Source organism: Plutella xylostella, chromosome 12, assembly GCF_932276165.1.
Source record: "Plutella xylostella chromosome 12, ilPluXylo3.1, whole genome shotgun sequence".
Classification (NCBI taxonomy): Eukaryota; Metazoa; Arthropoda; class Insecta; order Lepidoptera; family Plutellidae; genus Plutella; species Plutella xylostella.
Window position 1 is genome coordinate 2,520,234 of NC_063992.1, and position 19,034 is coordinate 2,539,267.

Consider the following 19,034-nt stretch of genomic DNA (forward strand, 5'->3'; position numbering starts at 1 on the left):
CTTTTATTAAAAAAATATAAAAAAGTTAAGCTACTAACAACATTCCTATCCAAAAACCGTTTTTAGGGTTCCGTAGCCAAAATGGCAAAAACGGAACCCTTATAGTTTCGTCATGTCCGTCTGTCCGTCTGTCCGTCTGTCCGTCTGTCACAGCCGATTTACTCGGAAACTATAAGTACTACAGTGATGAAATTTGATGGGAATATGTGTTGTATGAACCGCTACAAAAATATGACACTAAATAGTAAAAAAAAGAATTGGGGGTGGGGCCCCCCATACATGTAACTGAGGGATGAAATATTTTTTTTCGATGTACATACCCGTGTGGGGTATCAATGGAAAGGTCTTTTAAAATGATATAAAGTTTTCTAAAAAACATTTTTCTTAAAGTGAACGGTTTTTGAGATATCAGCTCTCAAAGTCGTAAAAAGTATGTCCCCCCCCCTCTATTTTTATAACTACGGGGTATAAAATTCTAAAAAAAATAGAGGTGATGCATGCTAATTAACTCTTTCAACGATTTTTGGTTTGATCAATCTTATAGTTTTTGAGATAGGTTGATTTAAGCTACGGAACCCTTTGTGCGCGAGCCCGACTCGCACTTGGCCGGTTTTTTAATAAATTTGTATGCTTTTTATTTATTTTTCTGAATGGTCATATCGACTTACTATACAATTTTTTCAACAATTTACAGTAATTACAAATTGCATTAAAATTCCATTAAAATTCCATCTTAATCCATGCACTCAACAGATAAAACATTCGATTGAAATCCCATGATTTTATTATAATAACCAGGCAATTTTACACCTGAGAGCGTAAATTTAAGTTAAACGTGAATGGAATGTAGAAATTATGATTGGATAAATTGTCCGCCTTAAGTTCATATTTTAAGGTAGATTTACACAAGTAAGAAACTGATAAATAGGTACACAGATAACGATGTCCTATATGTCATCTGTCTACTGATGCAGGGGACTAATCCAATCAAATTAGTACAGTAGCTAATCTTAATCTGTTTGGAGTCATCACACTTATCACACAAATAAGTAGGTAATGGTGAGTGTGTACATATTTTTTTATGTAATGTTTATTACGCTTTCAGGTAAAAACTGTTGAACATTGACATAATTATTATTTCCACAAGTAAAGTAACTGAAAATGGATAAAATACTTTTAAATAGAAACTTTGTTTGTCACGTAACTTTTCTATATAATTATGTTCAAATAATACTGGTATGTATATTCAGCCGAAAGTATTAACAGTAGGTACTTACCAGTCTTTCAACATCATGTATATTACTTACCGTGGGAAATTTAAAATGCGAACTGATCAACCAGATGCAATCATTTTTACACGCTAACTACAGAATATAATAAAATAAAACACAAAAAAAAACTATTAATTTTCTCAGTAATTTTTATTTTCGTCACGTTTATCCATAGAACAACGCGGACTCGGGTGTAGGCTCTTATCATTCGTTCCTTCATTGTTGGCATTGTTGTTTAGGTCCTTGTTACTTGAGTGAGGTTTTGATGCTTTTCCAAATTTATCTGAAACAAAATCAAAATAATGTAAGTAAATAGGTTCATTTTAATACTTCAATGAGTATCGTACCTACTTCCAGTCAGTCAGTTACTGACAGTCTTAATATTATCATAGACTAAATATGATATTATTATAAGTTTACTTGAAAGGTAAAAATATATTTTTTTAACGCCCACGATATTGAGCTGAGCTGTAGTTTGAAATTTCAGAGTTAGGGTGACTTGCGCGAAACATTTAAACGCATTTAGATTTAAATACGTTTAATGTTTCGTGCAAGCCAACCTTAGTCTGAGAGTACTGTCAAAACTTCACCCTGTATAATCTTACCTAAGCCCATTTTGATGAGAGTGGTGCACGGTGCGTCGATCAGCAGCACCCCGAGGAACGCCACCCACAGCGCCATACTGAAGTCCGTGATGAAACGGACGAACTAAAATTTGCAATAAAAGAATATATTTTATTATTCTTATCATGTTGGAGACAAAAAACAAAAGCTGGACTAGGGTTTTTCGCCGTAGGGAAAGATTTTGCCTTTGTTGCATTAGTGGATGTTGCTGGTGCGATGAACTGGAACTTATATGGTGTTGCAATTTGTTTTTATTGCAATGATAGTTTTGTCATTACTCTATGCTTTTTTCTTTATTCCATTCAGATTACGAATATTTTCCAAAAAATGTAGGTACTTATTTAAGTAAATCTAAATATTAAAGACAATAAAATAAAATGTTATATTATATAAGAATACGTACAAAGAAAGTATCAGAGAAGAAGATAGGCGCCAGAGCGGCCCCGCTGGAGACCTGCTGAATCTGCATGTGGTAGATGTACATGGCGTATGAGACGCGAGCCGGCACCTTCCACATTTGGAGGGATAATAGCCAGTTCAGGGGGCCTGCGGGAGAATGAGGGAATAATATTAGTGATAAGTCAGTCTATCTTTATTTTCTATGTGTGTCCAAAATGATAGGGCCCATGAGGATAAAGAAAGACTATGGTAAATGGAAACAAAATTAACAATATGCAACGGGCTAAAACTGTGCCTACCGGTATCCTACCATTATAAATTAGTCCACATCACACAGGCCTAGCGTGGAGCGCACTTGACACGCAAGTCTCGACACTGCGAGAGAGATAACGACGGAAACTTCTGTCACATCTTAACCTGCGTTACTTGCGCCCGTGCTAGGCTAGCAGATTTGCATAGATGTTAGCTGTGGTTTACGATACAAAAGTGTGCTCATCTTAAGCTGCGTACAGACCGGCCAAACGAACGCCTACGAACGGGTTTCGTTGACTTTCGTTGCCGCAATCTGCCATGTATTATCATAAATATCCATCGTTGGGCGTTCGTTGGGCCGGTCTGTACGCAGCTTTAGAAAAATAAAACCGGCCAAGTGCGAGTCGGGCTCGCGCACAAAGGGTTCCGTAGCAGCAATTACAGTTAAATCAACCTATCTCAAAAACTATAAGAGATACTTTGATCAAACCAAAAATCGTTGAAAGAGTTAATTAGCATGCATCACCTCTATTTTTTTTAGAATTTTATACCCCGTAGTTATAAAAATAGAGGGGGGGGGACATACTTTTTACGACTTTGAGAGCTGATATCTCAAAAACCGTTCACTTTAAGAAAAATGTTTTTTAAAAAACTTTATATCATTTTAAAAGACCTTTCTATTGATACCCCACACGGGTATGTACATCGAAAAAAAAAATTTCATCCCTCAGTTACATGTATGGGGGGCCCCACCCCCAATTCTTTTTTTTACTATTTAGTGTCATATTTTTGTAGCGGTTCATACAACACATATTCCCATCAAATTTCATCACTGTAGTACTTATAGTTTCCGAGTAAATCGGCTGTGACAGACGGACAGACGGACAGACGGACATGACGAAACTATAAGGGTTCCGTTTTTGCCATTTTGGCTACGGAACCCTAAAAAAGGGGAGAACCTACCTCCGTAACCTTGGTCGCAAGCGAATATCATCCAGCCAACCCCGACGGCCCAGGCGGGTCGCCAGAAGGAGTTCAGCACTATATCGACGATCGGGTTGTCCCACTCGCTCTGCTGTGTCGGGAAGTGCACGTAAATGCAGGTCGACATTAGCGCTAGCCATAGTGTCCATAGAAGTATGTTTACGTTCTGAAATTACACATAGGTACTAGTTATTAAAGATCAAAAAAGTCAGGTGAACTACAAAGATTCCAGGAGAAAAAAGTTGATCAGAATGATTAGCTGAGTCAAACCCTTTTGGCTTACTAAAAAAAATACTGTTTAACTTACTTATTTTAGCTAAGATTCTGTACTTATCTTAGGTCTATGGGATAGCATGTGTACCTATTGGAAAAATATACATGGAGAGATTGCGGAGGCGTTTTAACCGTTTTAACAGATTAAGTTAGTTGTACCTTTTTAATCTGAATTCTCCTCTGCCGGGAAATGTGAATGACGTATCCAAAAATCATTCCGACGAAGAATGGCGACGCTCTCGTGAGTGTATTTATGTAGTAATATCTGTGGTAGCTCGGAGCCTCGGGATGCTCGCTGGAATAATAAACGAGGCATAAAGAACTCTGGATTTCAATAGGTAATAGTAAATATAACATAATATATTATGTATTTATATCTTAGGGCTCACTTGCGAGTCACCTCTGACTACCCCTTCGTCGATTACAGTCGTGACCATAATATGTATACCGACATACATATTATGGTAAATACATAATTACCTATGTGTTTAATAATTGTTCCTTCGAATAAAAATATTTACTAAGGGCTGGTTTTTCAATAGTCAGATAAGTGTTATCTGAAGAATAAAATTGTTGCTGTCATTGTCTTATACAAACATTCAGATGTGACAGCAACAATTTTATTCCTCAGATAACACTTATCTGACTATTGAAAAACCAGCCCTAAACTGAGTAAAAACATTCTAAATCACTCAGTTTAAAAACCGGTGTCATCAACATTACATAAACTCCATAACTAATTAACTATTTCCTATTTCAAAGTTAAGGTAATATTCTTAAATACTCACAAAGTTCTAAACCCATTTATGGCATTGTACGTGGTGGCTGCCGTTAGGGAAGCCATCAGAGCCACCACTAGACTGAGCCAGGCGGAGCGCCGGTCCGACAGCACCCAGAACAGCACTATTGGACATAGCATGTGGAGTTGGATGTCAACCGAGAGGTACCAGGATTGATCTAGGCACTGCGGAAGGAAGGAAATTGTTAGTATTTCTATACAACATCATCGCTTTTATATATGTATCTATGTAAGTATATCAGCTGTCCGATACCCACATTACCGAGTAAGTAAGCGTGTTTGTAGCTCGACGAACTTTTTTAATTGTGAAGTACGTGAATTTAAGTTGACGAACGGGCCAAAAAGGTCGTTGAGCCACAAGTACGCTTACTTACACGCACGTCTATCTGGCCCTTTACAGGCTCTGTCAAGCTTGAGGTAAATAGTGAGTAATTGTTTTTATGAAAGGTTTTTTAAAAGGACCATCTTTGGTGGACCTTTTCCATTGCACTTGAGCATATTTTCATAAATTTAAAAGATGGAATAAACTTTAATCAACATAACTCGGCAATGTACGTCTACTAACCACTCTTTCTGGATTGATATAATTCTGCACATGCAGAAGCGTGGACCACCAATAAGTCCTGCAGTTGTCGACACTTCTCACTACTGACTGCCAGTTTGGTCCATCAGCCACCTGGTTGAACCACGACGCCATCAAGAGAACTCCACTCGCCAGTATTGGGAACATTCGGAGCAATCGGTTCAAATAGAACAGATGTATGTTTTTGATGAGAGTTGCTGCAAAAATGTGTAAGTATTATGCATTTATAATTTCTCAGTACAAATGGGTAGAGTCAGTTTAATTTCATAGCATAGTAGAGTGATACCTCATTTGGCAGCTGGGAGCTTGAGAAAATTACGGTTAACGCAACGAGATAGAGTCATTAAAATTTTCACATATAAGTTATTTGAAATCTACCAAATGTAGATGACTAGATAGTGAATATTGAAAGTACATTTGAGTAAAATTCAACTTACATGGTCCAATTTTTCCAGCTGTAGTATAAGCAATCAGTAAACCACTCAAGAAGAAAAATGTATCGACAGTTATCACTGCTCCTGTGATAAATACAGAATGTCCCGACGCAAACCACTGGAAATATAAATATTTGGTAACCAAAAATTATGATCAATGACCAAAAAAGAAAAAAATACACATAAGGGCAATAAGAGAGTTCCACCTCCATGAAACTTTTTCATTGCTCATCAGTGTACTTATAAGTATGTTTGGTCTTCTAAAAGCAACTCAACCATTCGAAATTAACTAAAGGACCTTAGTTAAAGTACACCCGCCCTTTGAATTACATTATTAACTATGTTTTAAAATGCTTTTGTGTAAAATTTGTTTTTTGTATATAAATAAATAAAATTATATATTTATAGTGACGGGAAATGGGTCATACGCCACAGACACTATACCGTAAGCCAGACAGAAGTGTGTCATCAGGGATCCATGGAGCAGTGGATCTAGCCGCTGAAGCTAATGCCGCAGGGCTCTAGGAGACTGGCCTCGGGGTCGTGAGACCCCTCCCTGATGTCCCGACAGATGCTGGAGCTGTTAATGGCACGCTCACTTCCCTTGTTAAAGTACAGTAGTAGCTAGTGGGTACCCGGTACCTAGTAGTATATTTACCGTAGCAATATCGACGACATTAATGACGGGTGGGCTCGTGATGTACGTGTGTCCGAGGATGACCCACGCCATGGCCAGCACCCTGATGCCATCCAGACACTCGATGCTTTTGGGGTTCTTCGAAACCGTGACGAGGCGACGGCAGTTGGTGTAGACTGAGAACGACTGGTACAGCTTGCTTATTTGCTTTTTATCTTGAAGTCAGAAAATTAGAAAATCAGAAAAGTAGAAAATTAGAAAATCATTTAAATCAGAAAATTAGAAAATTAGAAAATCATAACTTGTGATTAATGTAAAATAGAATTCTGGCCGGTTTTGTCCCAGGAAACTTGTAGTTATGGTGTTAAAATCTTGTTTATTGCAACCTCTAGAGACCCAGAGACCGCATACGTTGACATAATGGGGAGACCCACGACAGGGTTCAGACAAAGTTAAGTTTGTAGCCGCCGAAAATTGTGAAATTTTAGGTCTCTGGGCTTCCAGGGGTAAAAAATGCTTATTTACATAGTTTTCAGCTATTAAACCGCTGTGTCAGTTACAATATTCACTGTTTGACGAAATACGACGTATCGGTAACTTTAAATTTCTTTTATATTTATATAACGAGATATAGTCGTGGTTAGCGCAGAATCGCTCCGAAACTTCGTATTATGTCATGCAACAGTAACTCTCCTTATTTTAGTCATTGGCATTATATATCGTATAATTACTACCGCCAGTAGCTTTCATAAAATCCAAAACATAAGCCACAACTAACCTCTCTTTTGGATGATAGTAGAGTTGATATCATAAATTGTGCTGATTATTGTCAGTAATCCTATTGCTCCAAATACGGCACTGAAAATAAAATAAGGTTTTTTGTGACGGTGTACTTTGTGGTGTAGTTTCTTACGTAGTGATACATTAATTGTTAAATTTCTAGGAAGCTGCTGTGCACCCCATGATGACATTAGTACTACTCGTACAAATGAACTGTGCACCTGGCCAACAAGAACCAAGGGTCACGCCGGGTACGCTAAAGCTAGTTAATAGGACATCTAGTTTTTGTCAATCAGGTGCACAGTTAATTCGTTCGTGTAGTACCTCTACACGTATTTTTTTTAAATTACTTACAAGGCAACATAGTCAGCGGCAGCATAAGGCTTGTCGTTCGGCAGCCGGCAGTAGTTTTCCGTATACCGAAGTCCAGCGGAAGATACTATATTGAAGTAGTAGCCGTCCAACGCTTCTTTAGTGGTACAAGACTTAGGCACGCAGATAGATACTGATAGTGTGAGATCACTTAGCAAATTGTCTGATGGTAAGCTGGAAATAAAACATCATCGATATAAAAGCATGACTGGGAATGAGTTAGCATTTTTAGTTAACAGGAATAAAAAATGTGTAAGTAATAACGATAATAGATTTTAAAATTTGCCGGATAATTAGAGTTGCAAAATTTTATTTCATGAACGGCCTTTTTCATATAAGTATGTAGTATATATGTACCAAGTTTAATTTATGAAAATTATTGGTTACTAGCTGTTTCCGCGCGCTTCGCTTCGCCTTAAAAAGTTTTCCCGTGGGAATTCCGGGATAAAAAGTAGCCTATGTTCTTTCCCAGGGTCTAGACCGTATGTATACCAAATTTCATTCAAATCCGTTCAGTAGTTTTGGCGTGAAAGAGTAACAGACAGACAGACAGACAGACAGAAAGACAGACAGACAGACACAGTTACTTTCGCATTTATAATATTAGTTAGGAAGTTAGGATTTTACTTATGTACGTCATAGTTACGATATCGATTTAGGATAACAATGGTATTTTCCTTCAGATGGGCAAATTTTAGTAATCTCATTGTATCTAGTTTCATAATTATATTAATAAGATAAGATTGTTTTGGTTTTACACGTTTTGCTGTGATTTCGAGGTCTGACATACTGGACTTACACGAGGCAGGCCGATAAAGCAACCGACTGACATTGAATATTTGCTTGATGTGAGAATCATAGAAGTTATTCAATTCGTTAAACAATCACTTATGGATTTTTTACTACTACTTTAAGAATGGTTCATAATAATAATATATAATAACATATATTTCATATTTATTCAAATATTATTCAGATTTCAGTAGGTAACACTGACGCCTGAAATCCTTGACGGGGTAGGTTGGATTGCCTACTCTATTTTAGTAAATACAAATGTATTATATAATTATCATGAAAAGAAAACTTACCTTCTATCTCCTACGGCACCATCAATAACATTTTCTATTTTAGATCTTTCAGCATGGAACTTATTTATTTTTTCAATATAATCTTCTGTAAACAGCGATGTATTCGTTACCAATTCTCTCCAAGGATCCAACCTCGGTGATAGATGACTCGGTATGGTTTCCCATGGTATATCTAATTGTTGCCCAAGTGGTATAGATATAGAACAGTGTTTTCCTTCAATGATGCTATCTGGGGTTGGTTCTTTTATGCCAAGGCATTGGTAGTAGTTGCCTAATTCCACTGTATTGAATGTTAACAGGCCTTTAGGTACTCTTATACCAGCATCAAGGACTGTGGAAAATTAAGTCAGTGTTATATTTTTGATGATTTTAATAGTTAACCAGTCAAAATGTCTATACAAAGGCCATTATTTATACACTCACGAGCAATGAAAAAGTTTTGTTGGACAGTGGCAGTTGGACTACAAAACTTTTTGGCAGTTGGACTTTTGTATTGCTCAAAGTGTATTTTGGAGAAATTTAGTGAAACTTACATGTTGCTTGTAGCAGCGGGTTACCAGAAATATATTGTAGTTCCTTTTGGCATAGTTCTGAATCTAGAACTTGCTCGTATAGATCCAAATCAAATGCTGATGATCTGTCTTTTGTTTTTTCTGCATTAATATTTAAAATTATACACGAATATAATAAAAGCTTTGTGAAAGATCTCATTTTACAATTAAAATATATATTTTTATCGCATAATATTTAAACTTTTTTATATTAAATTACAATGCGAAACGTTGGAAGAACGCTAATTTAATTAAACTAAATGAATCACGCACGATCAAAACATTTAAATACTATCAAACACAAATAGATAATCATTATTATGATATTACAAAGTTAGGTCACACCTAATAATATTATCATAGCGTGATTGAAATGAAATCCTTCCTGTATGAGGTAAACTTTGGCGTTATCATTATGCACTGTTATGAATAATCAAGCACGGGTTGTAGTCTAAGATTAACATTCCAGTACAGCACAGGTGTTCCTAATCCAAAAAAATATAGATATCATTGCATCATAACAAGATGAGTAATAATTTTGATATGCGTAATGCAATGCATGTTATTTACAATAATAAAAGATACGCTTAATTATCGAAAAAGCTACCACTTACGGTCAAACAGAACTCTTGCCATGATCATAATTATTGTGAGTAGTAAAAAGACCTAAAAATTACGTACGTATGTAGTTTACTTTAGTTTAGCCATCTATTCCCCACCGTAAAAAAAGTTACTAATATAGTTGCTATGGCCATTTTATAATTTTTAAAGACGTTAAACAAAAGTTATCAAAAAATCCTGGGAATACATCTAGGTATTTGAAATTATTAGTCGCCAGTCATCCTACGAGTACCTACCTTACATTAATCAATTATCGAATTAGTTATTTGATAATAATTCTTGATTCTCTAATACGTAGGTATTAGAGAATCAAATTAGGTAGCTAAAGGGTAATCAAACTGAAGCCAATAACTTTTATCTTGGTACGGATATCTTCCTGTACCTCCCAACATACCTACCTATTATTCTACGTTTGAGATCTCTGAGAAAAAAACTATCATAATCAAATTTAATTGTTCCCATTTAGGTACTTTAAATTAGTTTTAAGTAGCGTTGAGTTAGAAAATAAAAATATAAATCCACTGAAAACTTTCTGTCTATGAAAAGTAATAATATTTAAATACCTACATACTATTATATTCTATTCTCTCTCGAATGGAACCTTTGTGCATATCCCCTTGGTCTAAACTGCATTCCTAAGTTTGGACCATTTCCCACCACGCTGATACAATGGGTTGCTGGACCAGTTGGATGGGTTCACAATCACATATCTAGATTGATGTGCTAAATCTAGATATGCAGGTTTTATTCACTGTAATAGTGATGGTACTTATACATAAAATAAAATAAAATAAATAAAATCTTAACTTATCCTAACTAATATTATAAATGCGAAAGTAACTGTGTCTGTCTGTCTGTTACTCTTTCACGCCAAAACTACTGAACGGATTTGAATGAAATTTGGTATACATATGATCTAGACCCTGAGAAAGAACATAGGCTACTTTTTATCCCTGAATTCTTACGGGAAATCTTTTTAAGGCGAAGCGAAGCGCGCGGGAACAGCTAGTATTTTATAAATGCGAAAGTAACTATGTCTGTTTGTCTGTTACTCTTTCACGCCAAAACTACTGAACGGATTTGAATGACATTTGGTATACAGATAGTCTAGACCCTGAGAAAGACCCGTTATTTCCACAGCTTATTGTCGTATGGCATTTTGCTTTGGGGTAGAGCCGCTGATATTGAAACTATATTTGTATTACAGAAAAGAGCCATCCGCTCTATATACAAACTTGGTTCCAGGGATTCATTGAGAGAACTATTTAAAGAAATTAACATCCTTACAGTTCCATGTCAGTTCATTTTTGCCAATTTAATGTATGTACGAAAGAATATTTCCACTTTTGATACAATTGGCAGTAATCATGACATTAATACTAGGAACAAGCATAAGCTGGCTTTTCCAGCGATGCGTCTGGCGAAAGTTAATAAATCGTTTTTAGGGTACTGTATTAGATTTTATAATAAGCTTCCAACAGAAGTTGCTCAAATGCCAGAGAATAAGTTTAAGTGTTACATTAAAGAGAAACTCAGTAAAAAAGCTTATTATAAAATAGATGATTACTTAGAGGACGTTAATGCATGGCTGTGATAAGTAGTTAGCTCTGCTCATATTATTATAATAATTATTATTAAGCTTATATGTATTGTATACCAACTAGTTTTAAGTCTTTTTTTGAAAAGATGGCTCAGGAGTTTCTTGCCTCCGTTCTTCTCCTTAGACAGAAAGAGCCCCCCCTTATCCGAACGGAGAGTAATTTGTAAAAATTGACGTTCATCAGAAAATTTTATATTTGTACGATGAATAAAAAATTTTGACTTTGACTTTGACTTTGAAAGAACATAGGCTACTTTTTATCCTGGAATTCCCACGGGATTTTTTTTAAGGCGAAGTGAAGCTCGCGGGTACAGCTAGTTGTATATAAATTCAAAGAAGTCATTGGTACATGTCAGCGCCGAGACTCGAACCCGCATCCAGCAAGCTATCTACTACCGCTCTCCTACCTACATACATATCTTTCATACGCAAATGTGTTTTTCAAATATAGGTGATGGAAAGAAAATAAAGACTGAAATTTCAGGTAGTTTTTCTATTTAAAATATCACATGTCGGGACGGATTCTACTGAGTGCTCCTCAGCATTGTTTTCCATTGGAGCCTTAATTGGTCTCTTGGAACCTGTAAATTAAAAAATATGTATTGTAAGGGAAGACAGACAGAAGACACTGTCAGATATATAAATTTCCTATAAAATACACTTAAGTATACCAAGCACAGTATTTATTATAATAAATGACTAGTAATTTGAATTTTACGTATATCTAAGACTATAATATAATGTAGGTACCTAAGACTTTATATTGGATTACCTGCTCCCATAGCAATTTTAATGAGTGTAGAACACGGAGCATCGATCAGGATTGTAGCTATCAATGAGGCTATAGCAGCCACCGTGAAGTCAGCGAAGAATTTGAAGATCTGTAAATAAAATAGGTATTTATTCAGAATGAATATATAATAGAATAGAATAGAATCTAGAGATCTCTAAAAGCTAGGTGTTTGATGTACTTACCAATATATTCTAGACTGTAATAATAATAACAAGTAGGTACCTGATAATAAATAGAAATGTAATAATGTATAGTTAATGCTAAATTGACAACAAATGAATGCATGTAATAACGTATAAGTTTTGACCTTATCAATAACTGATTTGAATTTGAATAAGAATAAATAATAACAAATCATATGAGTCTAATTTTCTCTCCTGTATAAAAATACGCTTACCATCGGAAAGAACACCAGTGACATCTTATTCAGCCTATAGCAGTCCACTGCTGGACGTTGGCCTTTCCCAGAGTACGCCACTAGATGCGATCTATAGATTTCTGCATCCATTAATTACCAGCCACCTTTCGAGACCCTATTAAGCCGGAGGGCATCCTACACTACGTTCGCCTAGTCGCAGTCTTAACTGCAGAACACCTTTACCCCAGCGGCAGCGGTTATCGGTTTTTCGTCAGACCACTGCCACTTACGCTTACTAACCACGTTTTCTTGTAGCCCCAGGATTTGAAAAGAAAGTACTTAAATTATCCAACAAAACTCCCTTATGCAACTCACAAAAGGTTCATCGGAGAAGTAGACGGGCGCGAGCGCGGTGCAGTTGACGACGAACAGCAGCGGGTAGTGCAGCACGTACGCGGCGTACGACAGACGGGACGGCGCCTTCCACGCGCGCAGGGACAGGAACCAGTTGATGGGACCTGGAGGAATTGTTGATAAAGATAATGAAACATTAATTATTTCATACACCAACCACAAAAAATACAGAATAAGTATAATAAAATACAAAACAACAACAAAATGTGAATTCATACAGAAAATAATACACAATGAAACAAACAATAACACAACAGGATGGTGATCAAAGCTTCAAAAAGGCACCATCTCAGCATGAGCCTCCTTGTAGCCTTTCTAATGTCTGTAGTAAATAGTAGCAATAGGGGTCAGGTTTCTGTGCAGGTCATTATACATATATGTACGGTGGCCTGCGCCTAAAAGTATACAGGCGGAGTTTTTAAAATAGCGATCCCGGATGATAAAGGGACCAGCTACATCTGTTATAAATCCGAGGACGTGTTGTGTGTGATGTGTGTAGCAGTGGTGTTTATGTGGATGTGCTTGAGCCGCATGTGAGCTTGAGATCGCTATTTTAAAAACTCCGCCTGTATACTTTTAGGCGCAGGCCACCGTACATAGGTCTGTTGTCTATACTCTGATGTTTTGCATCAATAGCTGTTATAAAAGTAGTGCTGTAAGCTGTTGCGGCCGCTACACGGGTTCGCTATCGACGTCGATAAACTCTTTTAAAGCGCATTACACCAATCTTAGCGCCGTATTTAAGGCGAATCGTGATAGGTATAATGGTTTATCTATGTCAATAACGAAGCCCGTGTAGCGGCAGTTGTTCATTCCATCCGTCAAAATCTGATAGTGATTTTGACGGATGAAATGAACAACTGCCGCTACACGGGCTTCGTTATTGACTATCAACGGATAGCTAATAGCTAGGTACTCTTACCTCCATAACCCTTCGCACAAGCGAAGATCATCCAGCCAATAGCGAGTCCCCACACCGGTCTCATGAAGCTATTGATGAACACATCCAGCACAGGGTGCTCCCACTCCGCCTGCTGCATGGGGTAGGTGAGGTACAGCACCGTCGAGACCACACCGAACCAGAGGGACCAGGTGAGAAGGAGAATAGGCTGAAAAAAAACTCATAATTACAAAAAGAAATAAGCGACATTCGAATGCAGCCAGCAGCAAAAAATATGACATTCGAATTTTTGGCAGTCAGCGACTGACTGACGCTAGTTCAGCCTAAAGTTAAGCATCCACCTATCGGTATCGTACGTATAGGACCAAACGGATTTTCATAAATGTATACAGAAACGGCGTCAGCTATGCCGATGAAGTGGACGCACTTGTTTGAATTTCTATAGAAAGAATACTGAATGTGATGCGTCCGTTACCTACCATGCCGAAAGGTGGACGATTACCTAAAAGTGTTTTCATCGACACTCGCAGAAGAAGTCTGAATCATTTTAAAACAATAATAATGTATTTATATCCATGATTACTCTCTTGATCCTTATTTGAGTGTCTTGCAACGAGTACAGCAAGTATCCGTAGATCATTCCCACGAAGAACGGCGGGGCTCGACACAGGGTGTTGATGTAGTAGTATCTGTTGTAGTTTAGGTCGTTTTCAATGCTGAAATATAAACTCTAGTTTTATTAAAGAACCACATAAATTGCTGTAGTAACTCGATAGTGCCACAAGGTTTTTTTTGTTTCGACGGCAATGGAACTTGGACCATTTTGATTGCGCGTGAGCTCGTGAGTGTATGTTTTTATTAATAGTAACATTGATTAAGTACATTGAAGTATAACGTAGTAATATTAGTTCAATGATGGATTATCATTATTAGTTGAGAAAGCATCAAATGTAGCGCATCCACAACAGAGTAAATTATACTTAGATCAACTATTCTTAAAATCCAATGTTGCAAACAGTAATTGTAACTTACGAAGCTTGAATCGCGCTAGACTTGAAACCCCAAGCTGCATTAAATATAGTAGCGGCAGTGAGCGAGGTCGCGAGGGCCGCAGTCAGTCCGTACCACGCAGCTCTCTTACTGGTCAGTACCCAGTACAGTACGAGCGGGGAGATGATGTGCAGTTGGACGTCCACTGCTATGTACCAGGTGTGGCCGAGGCACTGTGAAGATTCAAATTTAATGCACAAGTAGTTAATATTAAACCCACAAGCAATGAAAAAGTTCCAGTGACATATGGAACGGCCATGACAGGTGGAACTTGCTCACCAGTGTAAATAAAGTGTAATTAATATTAAATAGCTTGTTTGCAGCCGGAGAAAGTGTGCTTAGTGCGTACTCATACATCCATCACCGTTGACTTGTACTGTACAGTGACTTCGATATAATTTCATACTGTTGCCGCTATGACATCTCAAACACGCAATTATTCACTTCATTACGTACCATATAACTAGCATTCATATAATTCTGCACGTGCAGCAGCGTGGACCACCAGTAGGTGCGGCAGTTGTACACCTTCCTCACGAACAGCTGCCACTGCGGGCCGTCAGCAACGTGGTGGAACACCGAGGCCGTGGCCAGCACCGCCGTGGCCAGGATCGGGAACAGACGGAGGAGGCGGTTCAGGTAAAATAGATGGATGTTCTTGAGCAGGGTTTCTGGAAGAAAGGAGTTGTTAGATGAGTACCTAGTTTTGGTGGCGAATTTAGTTGTTAGTTGTAGCTGACACCCACAGATTTAAAAAAAAATACAAAAAGGCGGCCTGTTGCTTGTAGCTAATTTCTACAGAGAGTGAGTTTAAAAAGAGTTTGAGGTAGTTGTAACTACATCTAAATAAAGTCTGTTTTTAATCGCAGATAGGTACTAAATTGACAGATTTTTAACGGTTCATCAACAGTCGATTGTTCCGCCAATAGAACGAAACGTCACTTAACGTCAATTTAGTACAGTTACAGTTAGTTTAGTAGTAAGGTGCAGAGAAACCTGACCCCCCTCAGAAACATTGTTACTATGAGAAGGGGGTCAGGTCTTTCTGCACCTGACCGTACCTGAGATTAAAAAACAGACTTTAATCAAATCTCTACTACATAAAGAAGTACTGAAATTTACCTCGCCCCATTTTCCCCGCAACAGTGTAGACGAGCAATATCCCACTCAGGAGCAGGAACGTGTCCACTGTTATAGGCGCTGATGTCACGTAAATTGAATAAGGCTGCTTCACCCACTGAAAAATTAAGGTACGTTATTATCAGTTTTTATATGAATTGAAATATTGTAATAATACCTAATTGGCCTCCGAAAATCAGTTGTATCTGATCTGAACGAATCTTGGCCAAGGTTATTTTGTATTATGTTTTGGTGCCATGTGGTTGGTGGGTATATAATTATCTACTCTGGGATAAAAAATATACCTACGGGATAAAGTGAATCTGATACACAAGTAACACCCTTGTTACACCTACCGAGTAGAGTGGCGAGACAGTATCCTCAGCCTATCCTCGACCAATGAGCGGCTAGGATATGACCGAGTGCTCGGCTGCTCGGCCGAGGATGCTGTCTCGGCCACTGTTCTCGGTAGGTGTAATCAGGGTATAAGACTTTTATATCAAAACATGCTAACCTCAAGGGTATCCAAAGGGTTCACGACACCCCCAATAAGGTTGGTCGAGAAGCTGTGTCCAAGCACCACCCACGTCATGGCAATACTCCGAAGTCCATCGAGACATTCAATTGTTTTCGGAGTAGAAGAGTACGAGAATAGGCGGCGACAGTTCGTGAACACTGAGAATGACGTGTAAAGTGGACTTGCTAGTTTTGGATCTGGAAAGTGATTTAAGTCATTTTAAAGCAACAACAAGTGTAAAAATTAGTTATTAAAGTTTGTATAAAATATCAAAAACTGTAAATATAAAGTACCTATAGTAAAATGATCACGTAAGTTTTAAGTTGCTCTAGCATTTTTATTTGTTTAACAATGCATTTTGTAACAGGTTACCCGCCCTATTTTAGAGGAAAATGATTTACCTTTTTTCTGGATAACTGTATGATGTACGTCATAAGAGGTGCTGATAATTGTCAATAGGCCTACGAGTCCAAACACAGTACTGAAAAGAGTGTAAATCATCATTACTCATAAAACCAAAATAAAATAATTATGTGCACTTTAATAAAAAATAAAAAAATGTACACCTTTATACCCATACATCATTTACATTTTAATATTTATAACTTTTAAGCACCCGTAGTCCAGCTAGTTTCATACGAAGTTAAGTAACATATAGCACAGGTACTCTTTGACCGACCGATTTTATGTAGTTATTTTCTGAGCAGTTCTGTGCTTTGGACTGCACCTAAAGCCTAGTCAAAAGCCTTCGGGCAGCTCGAACTAGTCACATATTAAAGGCATTACGTACAAGGCAACATAGTCAGCTGCTACAAAAGGCTTGTCATTGGGAAGTCGGCAATAGTTCTCAGTATAGTCGAGGCCAGATGTAGTGATGTTGGAGAAGAACGAGTCCAATGCTTCCCCAGTTGTACAAGACTTAGGAATACATATAGCAAGGTTTAACGACAAATCTCCCATTGGACTATCTGGAGGTAATCTTTTGTGCTCCCTGGAAATAACAAAGTTTAATTATAATAAATTTAATTTAATAATTTTTACAGATAAATTTCTGTCCTTTGATCCTAGTCATAGAAAGACGCGGTGTCAATTTTCCTAGTAGTCATACGTTAGTTATACATAGTACGTTCGTGTCATGACTCGTGAGCATAAAACACCGAATACAATTTTAAATAAAGTTGCTTTAACCAATTTATAAATTATTTGGATTAATTACCCAGAGTCAGTCTTCTGCCACAAAAACCTTCTAAGACTGGACTCTCTATTCTGAAAATCTTTTAGTTTCCTCAACCAATTCTCAGACACATGAGTGACATTTGGAAACAGCTTTCCCCAAGGTAGATCATTCTTGGCAAGCACATCAGGGATCCACTGCCATTGGATATTCTCTTGAGATAAGGGCACGGTAATGGAGCAGTATTTGCCCCGTATGTGATCGTAGTCATCCTCGCCTCGGATGGACAGGCACTGGTGGTAGTTGCCTAGGTCAGCCAGGTTACCGATGAGGAAACCTCGCGGCAGTCTTATACCAGCATCGAGGACTGGAAAAAAGGTTAAATTAGATAATTATGTTAGTATTAAAAGTGTCGCAGAAGTGCCACATCCAGTAGGTATAATATATTATGTAGACCAGGAAGGCCAGACCGGGAAGTATGTGAGTTTGATTGGATATCATAATACGATAATTCATACATTCAACTGAATGAAATTATTATTAGGTTATAAATGCACTTATTTAAGACACACACACACACACACTCACGCCTTGTACTAATGTACTCCCTTGCGGGGTAGGCAGAGGTGCATTACTGCACCCACTTTTCGCCAGAGTGTTATGTTAGTCCCAATGTAATAGGGGGCGGGCCTATTGCCATTTTACGGGCACATCCAAGACCTGAGAACAAATATCTGTGTTTAAACAAATATCTGCCCCAGCCGGGAATCGAACCCGGGACCATCGGCTCAGTAGTCAGGGTCACTAACCACTAGGCCATTCGGTCATCCGTACTTAGTCCGTACTTATTTAAGAAAAAATCTAATTTAACTTACACTAACTACCTATAATATAGGTGAACTGGAGTTTATGTCCTGCAAATTAGTATAAAATATTACTTAATACATCGTTAGGTACTTACACTGTGCCCCCAAGTATGTATTACTTTGGAGATAAGCCAAATCACTTTGACACAATTCAGGATCCAACGCATTCTCGTACAAATCTAAATCAAAAGCGTTCGGCTTGTCATAACTTTCCAACTCCAAGTATCCAAAAACACAATTACTTAACGCACAAACAAAAAACAATTCAATAACAAAATTCATCATCAATTAAAATAAATTCTACAATAATTGTAAACACTGATTTAGTACTACGTTACAATTGTACCGGTTCAATGTATCGTAGAGTTTTATAATGTTTATTTAGTAATAAATTGTAAAACCGATAAGGAGTGATTATGAAAAAGATCGCATTGATTCACTTTCGATTATCGGAATAGTTAACACGGAAAATATGCGGCATTTGCTACCGTAATGAAGATTTACTATTATGGTTTTTATAAATGTACTCTTTAGACAGTGGCAAACATAATTATAAGTACCTTGTTGGTATTTA

General features: G+C 37.5%; 1 protein-coding gene across 1 annotated transcript; it reads right to left on the reverse strand.

Annotated features, from left to right (window-relative positions):
* Positions 1-1,402: 1,402 nt before the first annotated feature.
* LOC105382199 lies at positions 1,403-18,785 on the reverse strand. Its single transcript, XM_048624437.1, has 26 exons — positions 18,556-18,785; positions 17,637-17,961; positions 17,211-17,411; positions 16,822-16,901; positions 16,418-16,617; positions 15,907-16,021; positions 15,241-15,455; positions 14,767-14,957; positions 14,318-14,450; positions 13,756-13,942; positions 12,795-12,937; positions 12,041-12,149; positions 11,797-11,849; positions 9,030-9,189; positions 8,497-8,827; positions 7,391-7,582; positions 7,035-7,114; positions 6,278-6,471; positions 5,623-5,737; positions 5,168-5,382; positions 4,592-4,767; positions 3,963-4,098; positions 3,510-3,696; positions 2,299-2,441; positions 1,877-1,979; positions 1,403-1,554 (listed from the first exon to the last, which is right to left on the reverse strand). Exons 1-26 carry the CDS (start codon positions 18,743-18,745, stop codon positions 1,412-1,414), a joined length of 4,317 nt encoding a protein of 1,438 aa, XP_048480394.1. The 5' UTR covers positions 18,746-18,785; the 3' UTR covers positions 1,403-1,411.
* Between the last annotated feature and the right edge of the window lie 249 nt (positions 18,786-19,034).